Source organism: Oreochromis niloticus, linkage group LG13, assembly GCF_001858045.2.
Source record: "Oreochromis niloticus isolate F11D_XX linkage group LG13, O_niloticus_UMD_NMBU, whole genome shotgun sequence".
In the NCBI taxonomy this organism is placed as follows: Eukaryota; Metazoa; Chordata; class Actinopteri; order Cichliformes; family Cichlidae; genus Oreochromis; species Oreochromis niloticus.
The window spans coordinates 28591563-28612370 of record NC_031978.2 but is presented as its reverse complement, the minus strand read 5'-3'; the positions used below and the strand labels follow the sequence as shown (position 1 = coordinate 28612370).

At 39.3% G+C, this 20808-nt stretch overlaps 2 protein-coding genes across 2 annotated transcripts; one reads left to right on the top strand and one right to left on the bottom strand.

Moving 5' to 3' along the window:
* Positions 1-44: 44 nt before the first annotated feature.
* On the top strand, positions 45-10937 carry haao (3-hydroxyanthranilate 3,4-dioxygenase). Its single transcript, XM_003452319.5, has 11 exons — positions 45-174; positions 3335-3486; positions 3670-3748; positions 6184-6267; positions 7502-7608; positions 8833-8922; positions 9009-9052; positions 9127-9272; positions 10052-10120; positions 10203-10285; positions 10407-10937. Exons 2-11 carry the CDS (start codon positions 3398-3400, stop codon positions 10477-10479), a joined length of 864 nt encoding a protein of 287 aa, XP_003452367.1. The 5' UTR covers positions 45-174; positions 3335-3397; the 3' UTR covers positions 10480-10937.
* Positions 10938-11170: 233 nt separating this feature from the next.
* On the bottom strand, positions 11171-15558 carry LOC100704446 (transmembrane protein 229b-like). Its single transcript, XM_003452310.5, has 2 exons — positions 15456-15558; positions 11171-14091 (listed from the first exon to the last, which is right to left on the bottom strand). Exons 1-2 carry the CDS (start codon positions 15502-15504, stop codon positions 13610-13612), a joined length of 531 nt encoding a protein of 176 aa, XP_003452358.1. The 5' UTR covers positions 15505-15558; the 3' UTR covers positions 11171-13609.
* Between the last annotated feature and the right edge of the window lie 5250 nt (positions 15559-20808).

Here is a 20808-nt window from a genome sequence, read left to right as displayed (position 1 = left end):
ATTGTTATATGGAATTTTTTGAACCCCAAATTACAAATGTGACGGTGTTTGCTGAGACAACGTCTGCGTGCAGCACGCTGAGCAGAAGGCACCGCCTCAGTGAGGCCACAAATCACGTGACCACCGAGGCCTGGCCCGAGCCTGATGAGCCCAACAAAACACGAGCGGATGCAGGTAGCACTAACATCCTATTTTCTACTTAAAATAAAAAGTGTATCTTCAGGACTAACATATGAACTATAATCAATACTTAAATAAATAATAAGCTTCAAAACGACTAAGTATCAAAATATATAATACGTTGATTAGAGATCACGTAACTAATGTGAGTGTACACAAGCTAATATTGGTTGTGATAGGATAGGTTAAAAAGAACACACACGAAGAGAACCAATGAAATCTTTATCCCTTTATTGAATGACCCCGCTTAAACAGTTTTCATAAAATTAAAAGTACATTTAAAAAAATATTACTTGAATTGTAATTGATAGACGCGTTCTGACTTTATGTACAGTCTGTCTACAAAATAAATACTGCGTAACTGTTGTTTTGGGATAATATTTTATTACCTTTGTGACCACGAGGGGGAACCGTCTCACAGAAAAAACAATGAATAACAGATGCAACAAAATATAGCTTTAGTTACAATAACTATAGATACATAAAAGTCTTGTCTTTCTTTGTTTATGGCATAGTGTAAAGACATACTTTCACTCGTTGAATAAACTGCCAGAAATTCCTTTAAAGTCATCTACAGTGCGTTTAATATGTTTTTGGACAGTGGTAGTTTAACTTTGTACACCTCTGCACACCAACATGATGCATTTGAAAGGATCTAGTAAAAATGTGCCTTTAGTCTAGACGCAGCTTTTTATTGAACGGGGTTAACAGAAGTAGTATAACCATGTTCACGAGCTCTTTTTTTGGACAAAATACATTTTTACTGTCTAAAACACGCCACATGACTGTGTGCACGTACAAATCTTCATTTATCTACATTTTGATTAGTTTCCTGAAATTTCGTTTCAATAGCAAAATTTATGCTCTCGATAATTTACAGCATACACTTCTTTGAGCTACTTGTAAAATTGTCATTTCAAGTTGGCCCACTAGGAGGTAGGTTTTTACTTACTAAATATCTCTGAACAGCACTTGAAGGATTTCTTTGTTCATATTCCACTGGACTTCAAATTACTGATGTACTTGTTGCTCACTGGTAACTCATAATTCCTCTGCAAAGAATATATTAGTCATGACAAATCAATACAAAAAGGAAGAAACAACTGCTCTTGTGATGAATCTTGCTCAACATATCTTGGCAAGAAAACACTGAAAACACGACAGAGCTTGCATCAAAAACATTGTCAATAACATAGTTAATTGTTTTGGTTTCATACTGAAGGTTAAATGATTATCAGTTGATTAAATGTCTTAACTCTAAGCACACTTTGTACAGCAGATATGATATTGAACAGATTAAATTACCATTTTCACTTCACTTTTCTTTGTGGTGGATGTTTTTGTGGCTTTATGTAAGCTTGACTCTTTTTATTGGTCAGTGCATTCTTTGCCCATGACCAAATATCTCAAACAGACTTTCATCTTCACTCATCATTGATTCTCAAAAGTTAGTAAACCCTTTAGAATTCCCTCTTTGTAAATTCTTCAGTTAAACACGTTACAAAAATGCTGGAACTTGTCTTTTATCTATTGAGTAAAATGTTTCAGTATTACATGTTCAAGGGACAGAAGTGTGTGAATTTTTGGTTTTAACATCTTCTGTAACTCTTATTTCTAGTAACTACTGAATTCATGAAGTCCTTCAGTATTTTTTCCACTGGATCAAAATCACAAATTTGATTTCAATATTACAAAACACATTTTTCAAAATCTAACTTGATGAAACAAGCAGGAATTCACATGAACATCAGCCCATTTTGGTCTGAAGTCCGTATACACCTATCAGATACCTTATTCAGTTCACTTTAGTACTACCGGACCACTTGTTGCTTACCAAACAACCTTACCTTTTCATGGCATAGATTCAATAAGATGCTGGAAACATCTCTCAGAGAGTTTACTCCATATTAACATAATGGGATCACACAGCCTTTGCAGATTTGTTGGCTTTACATCCATGGAGTGAAAGGTGGTCTACTGGATTGAGATCTGGCGACCTCAGTGAACTCATTCTGGTTTTCAAGAAACCAGTTTGAAATGACTTGAGCTTTGGGACATGGCACGTTATGAGCCATGTGAAGAGTGTGGGATGGAAATAGTCAGCAACAATGAGGTAGGCTGGCGTGTTTAAAAGATGCTCAGTTGGTACTAAAGGGTCCGAAGTGTTCAAAGAAACACTGCCAGCAGTTGGATACATGCTTGCATGTTGTTTAACCTAAATCTGACCCTATTATCCAAATATTGAAAGCAAGACCAGGGAACACATTTCCAATCTTCTTTTGCCCAGTTTTGGTGACCTTGTAGAAACTATCCTCAGTTTCCTGTTCTTACTAACATGAGTGGAACCTGCCCATCTTCAAGGTTTAGTGTGTTGTGCAGTCAGTTCAATTCAGTTTTATTTTATTTATACAGCGCAAAATCACAACAACAGTTGCCTCAAGGCGATTTATATTGCAAGGTAGAACCTACAATAATACATATAGCGAAAAACCCAACAATCATATGATCCCCTATGAGCAAGCACTTTGGCGACAGTGGGAAGGAAAAACTGTGTTTTAACAGGAAGAAATCTCCAGCAGAACCGGGCTCAGGGAGGGACGGGGCCATCTGCTGCGACCTGTTGGGGTTAGGTTCAGAGAAGCTCTTCCGCATGCATACCTTGGTTGTAATGATTATTCAGTTACTGTTTCTTTCCTATCAGCTCAAAGCAGTCTGACTTTTCTCCCTTGACCTCTGGCACAAATAAGGCATTTTCCCCGAGAAAAGTGTTGCTTTCTCTTGTAAACCTCATAGATGTGTTGGAAAATCCAACTTTCACTTAAATAAAAATAGCAAACTGAAGGAACAGACTTTAATTACAAGTTGATTGAAACTCAACCAAAATGTACAACCAACACTGAAGCAGAAAACTGAGTGAGAATAATTTTTTACCTCAACTAGACCTCAAATACCCTTTGTACAGTGTAGGCCAGGTAAAAACTGCTCCCATCGTGGCGTTGTGCATGTTGCAAAAGATTCCATTTGGTCTGCAGGACAGCATGATGTTACTTATTAAACAACAACCTTTAACCCAGCTAAGAAATCGAGCTCCACCCCGATTTGCTTACTCCCACTTCTGCATTTTGTACTTTATGTGTCCTCTTGCTTAAAACAGTCATAACAGCAGACAGAGAGGTCATTCCCAGAGGTTTCATTCTGCTGCACAAATCACGTCAAAATGAACAGCAGTACTCTTCAGGTCAATGTGGAACACTGGATTGCAGAAAATCAGAATGCATTCCTGCCCCCAGTGTGCAACAAACTCATGTAAGTAACACATTTACTCTTAGCTGCACTCTCACTCTTTATTCTTTGCAAATGTGAATTGAGTTTTGTAATTATTGAGCAATGTGTAATTTATGTGGCAGTTTGAACACTTAGGATTCAGACAGTTGAACTGCGAGGACACAGTGCATGCACTGACATGATTTTAATTCCTCTTTGTCTCAGGCACTTCTCCCAGCTGCTTGTCATGTTTGTCGGAGGCCCTAACACCAGGAAGGATTATCACATAGAGGAAGGGGAGGAGGTGAGAGGTGGACTAGTCTCCTTTTTTCCTCATTCCAGCAACACACATGGACTATGAAAGCAGAGGAACCTGCAATTTAATACAAAAGACAACATTAACAGTTTTCTGCAAAGTTGCTTCATTTGTCCTTTTAGGGCAAATTCCACCAAAGTGTTGCAATGCTTGGTTAGGCTATTTTGGACAGCTGCTGCTACTGGTTTTCCTTGCTTCTGTGTCAAAGTATAAAGTGTGTCAGCTGACAGCCACTTTCACAACATTAAACATTCACTGCTACTGAATCATGATTTAATATAAAATAATTCTATGGAAACTACAGTTCTTATAACAGCGTTTGTGTTTAAAAAAAGAAAGAATGGTAAATGGCCTGTATTTGTATAGCGCTTTACTAGTCCCTAAGGACCCCAAAGCGCTTACACAACCAGTCATCCACCCATTCACACACACATTCACACACTGGTGATGGCAAGCTACATTGTAGCCACAGCCACCCTGGGGCGCACTGACAGAGGCGAGGCTGCCGAACACTGGCGCCACCGGGCGCTCTGACCACCACCAGTAGGCAACGGGTGAAGTGTCTTGCCCAAGGACACAACGACCGAGACTGTCCGAGCCGGGGCTCGAACCGGCAACCTTCCGATTACAAGGCGAAGTCCCAACTCTTAGAAAGAAAGAAAGAAAGAAAGATTAGATTAGATTAGAAATCATCCAGTAAGTTTTGATGCACTTGGCGGATTGTGAAAAAAAAAAAAGAAAAACAAAACAAAACCCACTAAAACCCTGAGGCAGTCTGAGGAATCTGACTGTCATAAATATTTATGTCATAACACAGGAAGATAAGCTTCTGGTTTGGCTCATGAGTGTTATTATTATTATTATTATTATTATTTTTTACGAGTTTTCTTCCTTTGATTTTAATTGAGGCTCATTATTTGATTATCCATACATTTTTTGTTGAGTGACTCTCCTCTTAATCACTGAGAAAGAAACGTGTGCCTACATCCTGGAGACTGTTGTCGTGCTTCTTGCTGAACACCAACTGCATCACACTCAGCTGAATCAGAGTCACGTATGAGCTCTTTGTTTGTGAATCTAAACATGATTTTTGTTCAAACAGGCCATGAAGTCAAGGTCAGCTGCAGTTCCAAGATATGCCCACTCATATCAGCTGAAGGCTCAGCTGATACAATCCACACATCACATATATGGCTATCTCATATGTGGTGCTCTATTTAAGCTGCTTTGTCAGTTGCTACACATCTGCAAGCCACTTTGCCACCCACCTCCCTTCCATCTGCTTCTTTCATGTATCTGACTTTGTAACTGTCATTTTCTTGTCATTAAAGCCTGTTCTATTAGGGGTCCTGCTGCTGCTCTACCCACCTCTGACTTTTCAGTTTTCATGGATTAGCAAGGTGGTACCAGAACAGAGCCATGTTCTGGTACCATGTTGGTAAATATGCTGCTCAAAAAAAATTAAAGGAAGGTGATGTCTGGACCCTACAGAGGTAGTTCTTGAGGTAGTTAAACTCCTCAAGGATGACACAGCAATATGTGGCATTGCCATAAGGTTTGCTGTGTCTCCCAGCACAGAGACAGGCAGTTTTTCTAGGAGAGCTTGACAGGGCCACGGAAGGTCTGAGTTGCTCTTCGTGCATGACAATACCCAGCTGGCTTCATGTGGTGAGAGCGTCCAGGCAGAGAGAATGAAAGAATGACCACTTACTGGCCCCGATGCTCACCTCTGGGACATCGTGTTTTGGTCCATTTGATGCCACCAGGTTGCACCTCACACTGTTCAGGAGCTCAGTGATTTCCTGGTCCAGACCTTCTAGGACACCATCCGCCGTCTCACTAGGAGCATGCCTGACATTTTCACGCATGCATACATGCCTGTGGAGTCCATACAAACTACTGAGGACCATTTGATTGATTTGCTGCAATAAAATTTGGTAAATTGGACTAGCCTGCTGCATTGTTTTTTCATGTGATTCTCAGCATGTCTTTGAATTCAGACCTCTCTAGGTCAATAATTTTGATTTCCAGTAATCAGTGTAGGATCTTTTTGTTCCTAACATGAAACACGGACTGTGTACATTTCTGCCAATGGAAATACTTTTGACTAAAGTAGTTGAAAGGATTCACTGCCCTTTAAGAAATATCAAGAAGCTAAACATAATATTGACATTTGATTCCTTGCATTTGGGACACTCTGTGTTATATCTCCCTCTTGGTTCTTTCAGTATTGATGTACTTTCTTCTTCCTGCCACCTACATTACCCAGACTGAGCTTTGACTGGTTGGTCTGAGATTTCTTTATGTTAATTGTGACTAACAGCTTTTAACAACTGAAGTACCTGCTGATGCCTGCAAATAAATATCTATGACATGTATTTAACCCACTGCCATTCTTTGTTTTCTTTCTCTGTATTAAGTAGTTATTCTACCAGTTGAAGGGGGACATGTGTCTGAAGGTGATTGAAAATGGTAAACACAAGGATGTACACATCAAAGAGGGAGAGGTAAGCTCTAAACTTTTATGTTTCTGCTTCTTACCTTTGCTGTGCACAAATACTCACACATTCATTCAGATAGAATTTAACTGTAAAGTTGCATAAAAAATAAGGAACACTTTTAAAAAAAGCATTAATTAAGCTGTTTGTGCAAGAGGAGCTGCAGGATTCTACCTCTGGATGGGTACAGAGTAATTTGGTCTGGGCCTTTTAATTGCACAGATTATTATTTTTAATACTTCTGCTACACACGTATGAAGAGATTAAGAAAACAATTCCCAATCCATCATTATTAATTGTGAAGACTGAGACAGGCCGTCCATTCACTTAAACAAAGAGATTGTAATTAAATATCAGATGAGTGAGAGAGCAGCAGAGAGAGCGGTGCGCTGCGCTGCAGAGTCACTGAACTTTACTGAAATTTTCAGCTCAAACAGCCATTTATTCTCCACATTTTTTTTTACATTCAATAGAAAATATATTTGATGCATTGACTTGCCTGCTGTAGCCCCTTCCTCCCATTTTGCACTGACAGACCCTGGAGAATACTCCTTCTGTGAAAAGGAGGAAAAAACCTGCGAAAAATTATTTGTTAACAATTGGGTTTTCCCCGCTGAGACTGGTGTAAATATCTTTTAAACATAAGGAAGTCATACAAGTTCAGTAACCCATGTCACAACCTGAGGCGTCTACAGCAGCGTCCAAATAAAGTAGAGGAAAGTTTTTTCACATTGTGCTCAACCGCGATGCGCTGCTCAGATTTAACACGTGTTTGTAAATGTGAAACGGGCTGTAGTGAATAGTCAGAAAATTGTTCCGTGATAACATCATAAAAGCTCTGTACTAAAAAAACAAAAACACAAACAAAACCACATTTAGTAACTGAAGATAATATCTAAGAAAATACTTCTCACAGCCAGTCGGGATGGGCCCAGGTCTCTTAGACCCCCCACAATGTAGTGTGTTAGCTCTAAATTTGTAGTAAGATACTTATTTAACAGAAAACAGAAATTATTTAGTCATCTTTCAAAACAGGAATAAAAAATATTTATAAATATTTTATCTCAAATGCTAGTTGAGATAGACAGCTGCACTAAACCCTCCTGGAAACTATTTTTCTGCTCCAGTTCCCATCGCTCTCTGCTGATAAAAATAAGGAAGCACAGCAAGCTTGTGCAATAAGCTTTATCTCAGGTGAATCTTCTTCACTGTGCATTTCACTACTTTTTGTCTCAAATTTTAGATGTTTCTGCTGCCAGCTCGGATCCCTCACTCCCCCCAGAGACAGGCTAACACCGTGGGCTTGGTGATGGAAAGGAGAAGACTGCTCACTGAAACCGACTGCCTGAGGTTCACTGCTGTAGTTTCGATCTTCTGCATTTTTTCTTAGAGAGTTGTTGACAGCGGAAAATGATCAGAAAAATCACAGAAAAATCACAGCTGCACTTAAAAAAAAAGATTTTTTGCCCTCATAAATACAAGGCACTAATTTTAAGTAAACCTCAACTGACATAAAAAGAGGTTTATCAGAGATCAGTAAAGAAAACGTGTGGTATAAACTGTAAACCAGTTAAATATATTTTATTTGACCAGATTCGATGTAAACTTTAATGTTTACCTTGTAAGTATGTAACAAATTTACATTTTTACAACAAATAAAATCAAATTCAAATCTGACAACATAATCAAATTACAGCAGCATTTCGGGGATTTGACAGAGTCCCCATGTCAATCACTTTGGAGGGCCAGGAGTGCCAAAATCATTAAATAAATACACAAGTGAATAAATAATCAGTTGTGTCAATGATTAATTAAAATGTGAAATAAATAAATACTTAATTAAATATATAATTCATTAATTAAACGTGTCATTAATTAATTACAATTGAAATAAATAATTTATTAAGTGTTTTGAATAAAATGAATGGGCATTTAATTAATTATTTAATGGCATATTTAATGAATTCATTCTGGCACTCCTGACCCTCCATAAATCACAAGCTGGCCATACTCTCCTTATTGTCTGTTTTTCTCTATACAGGACCATAATTCACTAAATAGACAGCATGCTGTATCAAGTAAGACTTAAAACTACACTCACAAAAATGTATGCCCAAAATGTTGACTTAAACTACTTTAATTAATTAATCAATTTTCAAGTACAAGCAAGAACAAAAATAAGTACAGTGTAAAATGTTTAACTTTATCGAATCTGGTCAAATAAAATTTAAGGGGCTGGTATACTTCAGATTATACCCAGCACATTTTGCTTAATGATTTATTATTTGAACAAATAAACCTTTAATGATATGTATTTACACCACTGGCTACATTTTTTATATATAAATGTTAAATGTTAAGTGATGCCTTGGATTTAATTAAGTGGCTATCTTCATCAGCAGCTACTTTGTTCTGTTTTATTGTAGGGTCTTACAATAGATAAATAAAAATTTTATTGAATTGAGTCTTAGATCTTAGTGAAACACAAAAAAAAAGCAAACAAAAAAACCCCCAAACCCCAAAAAACAATTCTTCAATTCAGATTTTTATGTTAGCATGTATTTGTGCTCTCAGGTACTATGTAGACAACACCACTAACATCCTATTTGAAAAATGGTTCTACTGTCAGGATCTAGGAACCCAGCTGGTGCCAATAATCAAGGAGTAAGGCATCTTTTAATTTTTACAAGCCATACTTAGATCCTGCTCTTTCTTTTAAGTATGTTGACTTGACTGTATTTTACTTTCAGGTTCATGGCATCCAAGCAGTGCAAAACGGGGAAACCTGATCCAAGTGAGTTGTTCAGAAGAAATTGTAAGTCCCTATAAAGTTTGAACTGGTGTCAATGTTTATTATTGGATGGATAGATGAAGTCTTCAGGGAACCTCCGTTCCAGCTGAACATCATGAATGTGATGACGCCCTTCTCCTTCAAAGACTGGCTGGAAAAACAGAGGCCATCTTTGGGGAATGGCAGGCCCATCGACATGTTCGGAGCTCAGTTTGAGACTGAGGTAAGAAACCTAGTGTCAGGTACTGATCTTATATGAGATGGTTGATCAGGGTTGTTTTCAGTCATTTTCAGTAAAACATTTCATTTAGGCCTGCACTCATATGTAGTTACAATTTTGGTTTTCATGATTTCTTTGAATCATGAAAACCAAAGTGGAATGATTGCACAGCACACATCTTTAATTACTTAAAAAAACCCAAAATATTTTTCTTAAATCCACGCAGGGTCAAACGTATACATACACACTCAAATATAAACATGCATTCACTTATTTCTTTTAATAAGCAATCCTGAAGGTTCTGCATTGTCCTTTAAGACGAGCTTCTTGTCATCATGGTTGACTGCTGGCAATGGTTGTTTCTTTTTGCCAGTATAAACAGGACTTGTTTGAAAGCACTAAGTAACTGTAGATTGTAAGATCACACCTTAAATAAATATTTGTAAGTACAGGTTTAATGTGTGTGCCACCACAAGAAGACACAAATTGTCTCCCTCACATGAGAGGGTATTGGCTAGGACTTTCAGGGACAACCCAGGGGCCACAGAGGCACGAGCCTACCCTGAACTGGAAACTACTGGAACAAAATTACTATGACAAAATTACATGCCCATGATGAGTGTCTGTAAACTTCTGACCACAACTGTATAGTAAGGTCTATCCGGCAGAAAGGATGTTTTGAAGTCAAAGGTATCATTATTGTTGAAATAACAGAACGAGACTAGACGTGTTGTAGATAATGATAGTGATAAGCAAGACTATTTTTACTGCCTCCCCAACAGGCGATGGTGTTCGGACCTGGACTCACAGAGATGACAACACCCCAAACTGATGTGTGGGTTTGGCAGTTGGTATGTATGCAGAGTCTGTCCCAACAGTCTGTCCCTGGACGCACATGTAAATCTCCCTTCTTCTTCTACATGTCTTTCTTAGGAGGGATCTTCTACAGTGACTATGAATGAGCAGGAGTTCAGTCTCTCTGCAGGAGACAGTTTGCTCATTCCCGAGCAGAGCCAGTAAGTCAATATCAAGTTGTCTGTAAATCACAAACTCTTTCACTCAGTGTACAAATTATTGGATCAAACGTGTTGAAAGTGAACTCTCCAGATTTACATGCAGTGACTTTCTCTGTCGTAGATACCAGTGGCAGAGAGCTGAGGGGACTGTCGCCTTGGTTGTGATCCAAAACCCAGAGAGGAAGAGACCTTAAGCATCAACCGTCAAATCACACCTGCATTGAAACATATGCTGGGAGAGGAGCTCGAATTATTTAAATGAGCTCGAAAAACTGAAAGTATTTTATGTATAAAACAAATACAGTAAGTAGCATAGACCATGTAGTAAGGGTAGACAGTAGACAGTAGTAATGAACAATGATGATGCTATATTCTTGCATTCATCAATCACTACATGTAATTTTATGTGAGAGTGAAATGCATATATAAAAACATGCAGTCTGAGCATTTGCCCTTTCCTTGTAAGCTGGCTGTCACTCATAAACTGCATTTCTAGTGTCTGTAATGACTTAAAAACACAAGTTTCAACAGGTATCAGAAACACAACGTTGTTGTCAGATGAACTTTTCCAACGAACTGCTTCATAGCCACCTACACATTTTGTGTAGTTGCTTACAAAACTGACATGTAGAACCTGTTGCTGTTTCATAAACCTTTTAGCCCCTTGAATAAAATTTGAATAGTTCCTGAAAACACAGTAGTGAACTGAAACACCAAGCTAACAGGAATTTGACTCCTTAGCAGGCTGCCTGTTCACGTCTGTTCACGTCAATCAGCAGACTGACAGTTTTGGAGCCAAACCCAATGCTTTGTTTGGATTTTTGTAACCAAATTAATTCTGTTTAATAACATTACGGTCATATCTAGTGTTAGTTTTACAATTACTTAAAAGAAATGAATTTGATTACTTCCCAGTAAAAAGTAATTTGTTATGCTGCTTTTTTATATTCTTTTCATGTTACTCAATAGCATGTCCTGAAATACACTGTGACATATTTACCAGTTACCAGTATGACCCTTAGGCTACAGTCCCACATAATAAGATAAATTATTTTCTTAAAAAGAGCAATTTTTCTTTTAAGGTTATGTTTGAACACAAAACAAAGTTTAAAACCATCACATAGACTTCAAAGTGTTGCCACTGTGATTCTAAAAATGAATAGAGCGCTGTAGCATTCATTAAAGTGAGCAAATCTTCATGTAAAAATTATTTATCTCTTTTTACTTTTCTTACTTGTAGCTGTATTAATTGATACCCTCAATCATTAAATACTCGTCAACCCAAGCATGAACTCTAAGTCACATCTGTATTAGAAAGTGCTGTCCTGCTCACTGAGAAGCATTTCATGGACTAACACATAAAGACTAAATGATGTAAACCCTGCAATAAAAGTGATTAAAGAATGTGAAAACTGTACTCTCCTATCAGATGTAATTGTACGTGAGTGCTGTTACGACCCGGCTCAAAAGCTGCAACATAAAAAAGGAGATGAATACCAGAGTGTTAGTGAGAAGAGGTTTTATCTTAAAATGGAATAGCAGGTTGGCTAAAATGGCTGAGAGAAAAATAAATAAATATCTATAGAAATAAAAATATGTGCTTTCCTTGCAAGATGACTGTCACTCATAAACTTCAGTCCCAGTGGCTGAAAGGACTTAAAAACACAAGTTTCAACGAGTATCAGGAACGCAGCCTTGTTGTCAGATGACACTGCTGATAGGTGCCAACTTCAGCTTGCCAGATTTAATCATCACTGTTTAATGGAGTACGGGATTTCCCCCAGTACTGCACAAATGACTGGAAATGAGTTCAAAGCACATTTGGCTGTGAGATGCCAGTCATAATTATCGATGGCACCCAGACTAAAAAAATAAATACAAATATTTTTTTTAATGAACATTTTCTGAATCGTTTTCACTGCAGAAACTTTTCCCATGGACATGTAAGCTATAAATTAAGATCCAGGAACGTTGCCCTGCAATAAAACGTTCCAGCTAGGTGGGGCAATATTTATTAATAAGTAATGGGAACCATGGGTGTGGAGCTTGCTGCACTGGACAGTTCTGATTGGTTGAGTACTTGTCTTCTGCTTTTCAACCACCTACATTTGTCATGTCTTACAAAGCTGACATTTAAGAACTGGTGACACTTTATAAATCAGCAGTGTAATTAGCCTTCAGTCGACAGTCTGAAAGAGCCTTTCAATAAAGATTTGAATTCTTCCAGATACTTTGGGGGTGGTAGTGCATAAGCTTAATGATGTTATTGTCATATATGAAGATAATTTAAAGCCCACTTATTAGGTTTTGTCTACTATTTTATTTATCCCCAGTGCTGAAATTTGAGCTTGTTTGAATTCAGAATTTTACTGCTTCAGGTGCACCAGCAAAACACGTTACCAGGAAGGCACCAATCACAGCACAGGGTACGTGTTTGTGTTTTTGACTAACTAGTTTCTGTTCTGATGCCTACTTTTCAGCATTTAGCTATATTTGTGGACATCTCCTGTTTTTCATTTTGCTCCCATCTACTACTTTGCAGGACGCTTTGTCTCACATTATCTGTAGACACTTAAATAGGTCTGCGTGTGCATAGACAGAGCGTAAATCTATGTTTGTCTTTGTGTAATTGCATGTGCACCCACATGTGCTGAACCACGTGTGCTGTTATTGTTCAGTTCTTTTTAATACATAGAGTAACTTCCTCATTGCAAATCGGTACAAGCTGTTTTAAACAATCTTTCTAAAGGATGAAATATTTGGACAGTTCCTCGTTTGCTTACATGCATGAATTTGGCCTTGAAGCTACAAAGAGTATTTATGTTGCACTGAGAAAATAGATTGCTGTAATTTCTTCTACTTTCAATGAGGCTAAATGTTTAAAATAAAACTGCTTTTTAAAGCAAAGATATAAAAAGGTGAGTGTTGACTGTATTAAGTGATTGGATTATTTTAGCTTAGCGTGAGTAATCCAGGGAAAAGATCAAAGGATTAAAAAAAGCTGGCTTCACTTTCTCAATAGTTCAAAGCTCATTGGTGATCATTCTTTCTGTTTTTATTCACTTTACTTTAAAACTACACCTGCTGTTTCTTCATAATATTTTATTTTTCCAAGTGTCCGGGCCAATTCATATCTGTGGCTTTGTGTAAAGACTTATTGTCATCTTATTTTCCAAAACCAAGACTACTCCTTTAATGTACTTACACAGTCAGGTTTATTATCCTGCTAAAAACAACAGAATAGTTACTTTCAATATAATTGATACGAAATTAATTCGTTAAGTGTTTTGGAAGCACATGAGTCCAGATCGTCACAACAGCAGTTCAGTTATGCAGTCTTATTCTTAAAGTGTGCCTGATCACATGCTGTTCTGCTATATATGCAGCCACAGCCCAGGGAAGTGCATAGTCCAGAGTTATCAGTCCTCCCAGGTTGTACCTATGGCCTGAGTAGTCCCATGGACAGGCTCCCAACAAACTAAGCCCCACACCCCAGCTGAACTCCCACAGGTAGATGAAAACAGTGTAGAGCATGAGCCGCACAGTCAGTGGGTGATTCTGAGCGAGCATCAGGGCCCTCAGCCTCTCCATGACATAGATTGCTGTGGCATACATGGGCAGTGCCCACAGACTGCTGTGGCCTGCCAGCCTCCTGTCCTGGGTGCTGCACCAGTCCCACACAGCAGTGAAGGCCACCTCGCAGAGGCAGCCATGCAGCGCATACACGTAGAGACGAACAAGAGCAGAAACAGGTCGGGCAGGGCTGCTGCCATGTGGTTCTGCTGGGAAGTCATTTTCAACAATACCTGTTAGAAAGAAACAGAAATTATTGGATGTTTTCGTCTTTTCTTAAACTATTTAATATGTGTAGTTTTCCAAATAACTTTTTACTTAAGATTTTTAATAGTTTAGAGTGCACAGATTAAGCCTGGGCTAATAAATGATGAGAATAAATTAGATGAGTGCTCCCATTTCTTTGCTGTAAATATCGAGGGCATCCAGATATTTAGCTCAGCTTAGCAGTACGACTGTTCCACCGATTTCTCTCTGTTTTTGTATGGTTTTACGTTATAATGCAAAGTACCTAGAGGTGCCTGTTGTTGTGATTTGGCACAAAAATTTAATTGAATTCGGCACTAGTGCTGTCAGAGGTGTGAACTTCTATTTGTTTAATTTGTTCAACAGTTGAAATATTAAAAAAAGCTGTCAGACTATTTCTTTGCCTGGAGCACCCTTTTCTTAGAGTTGTCTGTCTACCTGTCAACCTAATAAATTCAGTTCACTTCTAATGTTTGCTCTGCACAGACAAGAATGACTTTGACAGCCAATTGCCCATAAAGTGTTTTTATTTTAAAGATTTTATACAGAGTAAAAATAAAAATAATAATAATTGCTGACTTTTATAACACGTTACGTCAGTTTTGGGTTGTATCAGGCTGATCAAAATCAGAAAAAAATGAAATGTTTAATTACTTCAACCATAGATGGAAATAGCTTCCTGCTCTGAAAAGTAAACAGATATCCTTGTGGAAAATCTAAAGTTATTTATGGATAAAAGTCTGTTTTAAAGACATTTTCCTTCCTTCCTAATTACATTAGCCAACACTCTCTTTCATGAAATTGTAAAGTCTAAGCAATAAATCCTGTTTTCGTAATTGCTTGAACAGGTGTCGAAGTTAAGTCTATTAATATATTAAACACCATGTTTAACGTTAATCTACCTTGCCAGCATTTTCCTGTCCTGATAAAAAAACAAATCGCAAAATTTTAAGAGAAAGAAAATTTTGTTGAATTTTGCTCCTTACACTATCACAAGTTCAGAATGAATTCACCCGCTCATTCTCAGGCCACGCAGCACAGTTGACAGGCTCTTATGTGGATTAACAGGCTAATAGCCCTACTTAGCAAATTAAAGGCTTGGACTGACTTCAACAAGTTTTCACTTTGCTATTAATATCAGCTAGGCGACTTTCACGGTCAATTATTTTTCTCAGTCAATACAATCAGTAATAATTTACCATCTGCACAGAATTAAACTCCATCACTTCGCTTCTTCACTCAGTGCAGCTGAAATAAAGATGCAGTGGCAGGTAACGCCACCTCAATCCTGAAAGTTTTTTCTTTTTCAGTCATTACACATTTTAAAATGCTGTTAGCTGTTATAACTCACCTTGATCGTTACCTCGCATTCGCCTCACATTGAGTTTACTCGTCTCCATTGCTTGTCGGCATATGGGTCTCTGTGCCTTTGTAATCTCTTAGCTCTCTAGTGTGTGTGTGTGTGTGCATGTGCGTGGGTCTTGGGCTAAACATTAAGCTGCTCCATGTTATCAGAGTGAGACAGTGATGTCCCTGTCACAGGCTGAAGCTGTGAACTGAGGGAAAACTCGGGAAGCAAACCTGGACCACCTGAGCAGTAACTGTGTGTGTGTTGTGTGCAAATCCTAGTATTGATCCCACAGTGGCTGTTTGAACGTTTTAAGCATACAATAAGTGAGTAAAGAAGTGTATTGATGAGTGTTTTCAAAGGGCAGATACGGAAGCGCCATATAATGCTGTATCTGAGTCATGCAGTGGGTCAGATTGGTGGTTATCAGTGAACTACAGTACCTAGGTGTGTCAGACAAGCTAGTCAGAAATCATATTAATAGATCAGTTTAATATTTACATTATATAATCAGGTGAATTAAAGAATGGCACTTTGGTTGGCCAGTCCACCACTTTTCCCACCTAAAACACTTCAACAGGACTGAAGTGGACTGCCGTGAAATTCAGAAATTTCATTGTTCAGTCATTATTTAGGACATATTAATTGGGTATTTACCTTTAAAAAGATTAGCAAAAGTGAACAGAAAAAACAAAGACTAATAAGTTTTGTCCAAGTACAGCCTACATTCAAATAGCTTTCAATATTTTCATAGTTACATCATATTCAAATGTATTGTATTTATTTGGTGTGCATAAAAACCTTTCACCGCCCTCTCTGTAGCTAGTTTATGCGTTTATTAGTCTATTTATGGAGCTGAATGGCTCGGATACAGAGGAGAAATTTATATGATGTTATTATGTTTTCTTTTCTTATTATAGAAATAAGGAAGTGGATTACGCTCATTAATCACTGACACCAACTGACATGTACACAAAGATCCCAAAATACAAATAAACACATATGGTACAAATATGGAAGCAGAGCTCTTAACAGCCTGGTTTCACACATGCTCAGTATACACTGCAACCATAAAGTGGGTCTGAGAGCAGATGTCAGTCCTGACGTGGTGGCGCTGCTTGCTTGTGTGTGTTTGTTTTATGTGTACACTAATAAAACAGTTGAATGAATGGCAGCCGTCCAGATCAGAGTCCAGTGAATCTGGTAAACACACAGCTGACATTTTATAGTACGGCATGACAGCGGACGGGATGAGTGAATTCTGGTAGACCATGAAGTCAAGTATGGTGTAATCCAGGCAGATCAACTGGTCTCAGTGTCAGCCCACAACAGTTGATGGCTCGATTATTCTTCTATGTGTCGAAATCTGAAAGAGGTCGCACTATTTAAGCCGCTTCAGCCTGACCGTGTTTGCTGCAAGCTGCAAAGCAACCCACTTCTACCCTAGCTCCTCCTTTGATGCTGTGTCTGACTCAATCATCACTATATTTGTTTTTATCGTTGCCTGTTGTGCTCAGTGCTGGGGTCTTGCTGTTGATGTCCTTGCATTGCGCTTCCCTCCTATGCATGTGGAAGGGAAGGACCCAGATCAGAGCAATGCCACTAAATATGAATTCCTGCAGATAGAGATAAAAATCATCCTTTGACAGCAGTGGCCCTGGCTCATCTGAAGAAAAGACAAGATCCAGTAAGTCCCATAAAGGTGATTCTGTTCATCTGGACGCAGCAGTGAGAGAAATGTTTCGTCACTCATCCATGTGACATCTTCAGTCTCAGCTGACTGTGGGTTTTCCCAGCCTTATAAACAGTACATTTGCACAATGACTGTAACTGGCCCACTGGCAAACAATGGGATGTGAGGTCAGTTTCTTTATTATTAATACGCAAATTGTCATGGCCATTGATTAGCAACCAGTGATCAATGACCATTGAGTAATGGCCATTAGTACCATTCACAGAGAGTCGGGGAATGGCTGCAATTAGTCTCAATTCAGAGATGGTCTTTCCCTTTTCCTTGACCTCACAGCCCATTGTTCGTCAGTGGTGCTTGTTTCAGTCATTATGCAAATATACTGTTTATAATTGTGGTGAGGTAGTTCCCACACAGCAAGCAGGTCTGGCCTGGATCTGGTATCAAGCCGGCAGTGCTGGCTGACTTCTGGCATGATAAGACGTATGTCATCCAGATATGGGCCAGGCCTGGCATAGATGGCACTGTCTATGTGATGGCATGCCATATCTGGCTCGATTGTGGTTTGGTTTATGTGGCCCAGGCCCACAGAAAACAGGTCTGGCACCAAGCTGGCACTTCTGACTGACCGGTGTCATGGCAGAGTGTATGTGAACCAGATATGGGCCAGGTCTGGCAATGATGGCACTATTTATGTTCCTATTTTCCTATTTTAGTTAGAAGACCCAAATGCCATGTTGCAATACTACACTGCTGGTAGCCAACGTTTCAAATGCAGGTTTGAAAGGTTTGTGAGTGTACACTTTATCCAAAACCTAGTAACGGTTTACTCCTCTTTGACACTGGGTGGCTGTAGCTCAGGCGGTAGAGCAGATCACCTACTGATCAGAAGGATAGTAGTTCGATCCCTGGCTCCTCCAGTCTGCATGTCAAGAGTGTGAATGTGTATGAATGTAGTTAGGGAGCACTCAGTTAAGAGAAAGTGTGTAATTGGGTGACTGTGGCATGTTGTATAGAGCACTTTGAGTAATCTGGGAGACTAGAAAAGCGCTACGTAAGAATCAGTCCATTCCTTGTCTGAACAGAGTTTTGTCATGTTACTTTTGCATGTTCTGGCACATGTTGTTATTACATGGCTTGATTAAGGTACACATTAGGCTGACATCTGGGGTCAGCGCTGAAACTGTTCTGGACCAGCACAGGGTGCTGGTCCATGTGTGGGCCACCTCTGGCAAACCAGGTCTGGGCCACCAGAGGGCCGTCATTCTTTGTGGTATGTGGGCCATGTGTAAGCACATTGTGTGGGCCTGATCCGGGCCATACCAAATTTGCTATGTGGGGTGGGGTGGGGTGTGGGTGGGGTGTGGGGAGGGTGATTAAAATGTGTCAAAGTTTCCAACTAGAGGAATGAGTGTGTTTTCAAATTAACCAAACATAAAATAAAATAAAATAAAATAAAAACTACACAGGTTTGAAAATACACTACTGAGGCAGATTGGTTTCAATATTAAAATACCTTTATTTGAATACATTTGTAGAAAACAAGAAGAGCAAAAATAATTATAAGCAATTAACAGCCCGGACTACAATGAAGGTTGACTGTGGCATGGCCTATCCTGTAGTAGTGTCCTAAATTAAATAAAACAACCATATACGGAGCTGGACTTACCAGAAGCTGAGGACCATGAGAGAGAAAAATCACACACACACACACACACACCAACCAACTGTGCACCCAAGGTGTTGTACAACAAAAGGAGTGTCGAAAACAACCCACCACCAAAGGTTCCACGGCTACTGGCTTATCCTCGGTTCACCTCAGTAAAAAACAAACAACAACATTAAAAGTCACAAAAATCTAATAGGACACTTAAGCCCCTTTTCCATTAGTACCTACTTGGATCGACTTGGCATGGTTCGCTACGGTTTTAAGGGTTTTCCATTATGGTCATAATACCTGCTACCAAGTATTTTTTTACTACCTGCCCGTCCGGGGTTCCAAGGGAGCAGGTACTAAAATGTGATGTCGTCAGACTGCATGCCACCGAGTGATGCGCCTGGCTGGTCAGTGGAGAGAGAGACCACACACATTAGGCTACATCTACACTAATCCGGATAAATTTGAAAGCAGCGTTTTGGTCTAAAAAAGGCTCTGCGTCCACACTATCGTTTTCAGTCGTTTACGAACAGTTGTTCATCCACACTGAAACGACTGAAAACGCTTATGTTCCAGTACTGCACATGCGTGAAACATAAGACGATTCTTCCTGCATTATTTCTGTCTGCCATTTATTTACTTTACGGCTCTTTGAAACGTTGCAGCTAAATGTCGAGGAAAAGCACCAAGTTTTTTAAATGGACTGACTGCGTTTTCACCGTCCACACTGTGACGTGAAAACGGCTTTTTCAAATGTATCCACTTTGGAGAGCATTTTCAAAAAGCTCAGTTTTCCTTGACCAAAAACGCGGTCTCAGTGTGGACGGAAGGCCAAAGCGGAGAGAAAAGGATGCGATTTCAAACGAAAACGTATTAGTGTGAACACGGCCTTAGGTAGTACTGGATTGTAATGGAAAACCAGTCGATCTGAGTTGAGTCGGGGCGAGCCTAGGTACTAATGGAAAAGGGGCTTTAGCACCAGGCTCATTGCTCACAGTCAAACTCCAAAATCTACTCCAAGCATACAATAAAAAACACACACAATCTTTTAAAACAAAGAAAAGTAAAGTACACAAGCCAAGGAATTTACACTCCACAGGCAAACAGTTGCCTGTGCCGATGATGGTCGTTATGACATTTGATCCTAGCAAACACTCCAAAAAGGCGCTCTCTGTGGAGACTGGAGCAAGTCAAACGTGCAAGTACAAATATCAGATGTAAGTAAACACCAGCAAAATAAATGGGGAAGAGATCACTCAAGCTCAGTTACGATTTATTCTAATTTATAGTCAGCGGCAAAATAGTGCCAAATGCTGCTTACCCCAGAATTAAGGACGCTATATCAGTTGCTGGTAGTAGTGCAGCAGCCCTCTCCACAACGGCTGGAAATAAGTAAATCGGCCACTCTGTAAACAGGACAGCAATAAGCCACTATACCACTTATTTAACCTTTAAATTCGATAGGAGGACACATATATGGCCTACCTGTAACTGTTGTAGAGCCTGATCGAAACCGCCTGATGATCCCAAGAAAATAAGTGCATTGCTGCCTGATACCGGACTCACAAAAGGCAAAGAAGCAATTAATAGGGAAATGAAGCCTGCATGGCCTTATACCGACAGTCGCCACCCTGCAATTAGAATGCAGGTGTGTTTCCACTCAACCCAACCTGAAACGCTGAGGGAGAGAGAGAGAGAGAGAGAGAGAGAGAGTGAGAGAGGTGGAGAGGGCAGATTAACCCATCTGGCTACATTAGGTTGGGGAAACCTGCAGTCAGCGCGACTGAAGAAGTCACTTGGATGACTGATGAAATGTTTTTCCCACTGAAAACGCTACGTTCAGATGAACAGAATCAATGTTTCGGATTTCCTTACCTGGATGATTGAGCATGCATCAGGACAAGTTCCAGTAAGGTGAAATAATATTGTTTAAACAAGATCCAACAGAGAGATCAAATGGGATGCAATGACATAAATCAGGATGAGACACAATGGGACAGAATGGCTCA

Coding starts and splice junctions, on each gene's coding strand:
- haao (XM_003452319.5), top strand. CDS start 3,398: ATGAACAGCAGTACTCTTCAGGTCAATGTGGAACACTGGATTGCAGAA. Junction 3,487..3,669: donor CCAGTGTGCAACAAACTCAT/GTAAGTAACACA, acceptor TCTTTGTCTCAG/GCACTTCTCCCAGCTGCTTG. Junction 7,609..8,832: donor ACTGAAACCGACTGCCTGAG/GTTCACTGCTGT, acceptor TTGTGCTCTCAG/GTACTATGTAGACAACACCA.
- LOC100704446 (XM_003452310.5), bottom strand. CDS start 15,504: ATGGAGACGAGTAAACTCAATGTGAGGCGAATGCGAGGTAACGATCAA. Junction 14,092..15,455: donor AATGCGAGGTAACGATCAAG/GTGAGTTATAAC, acceptor TCTTTCTAACAG/GTATTGTTGAAAATGACTTC.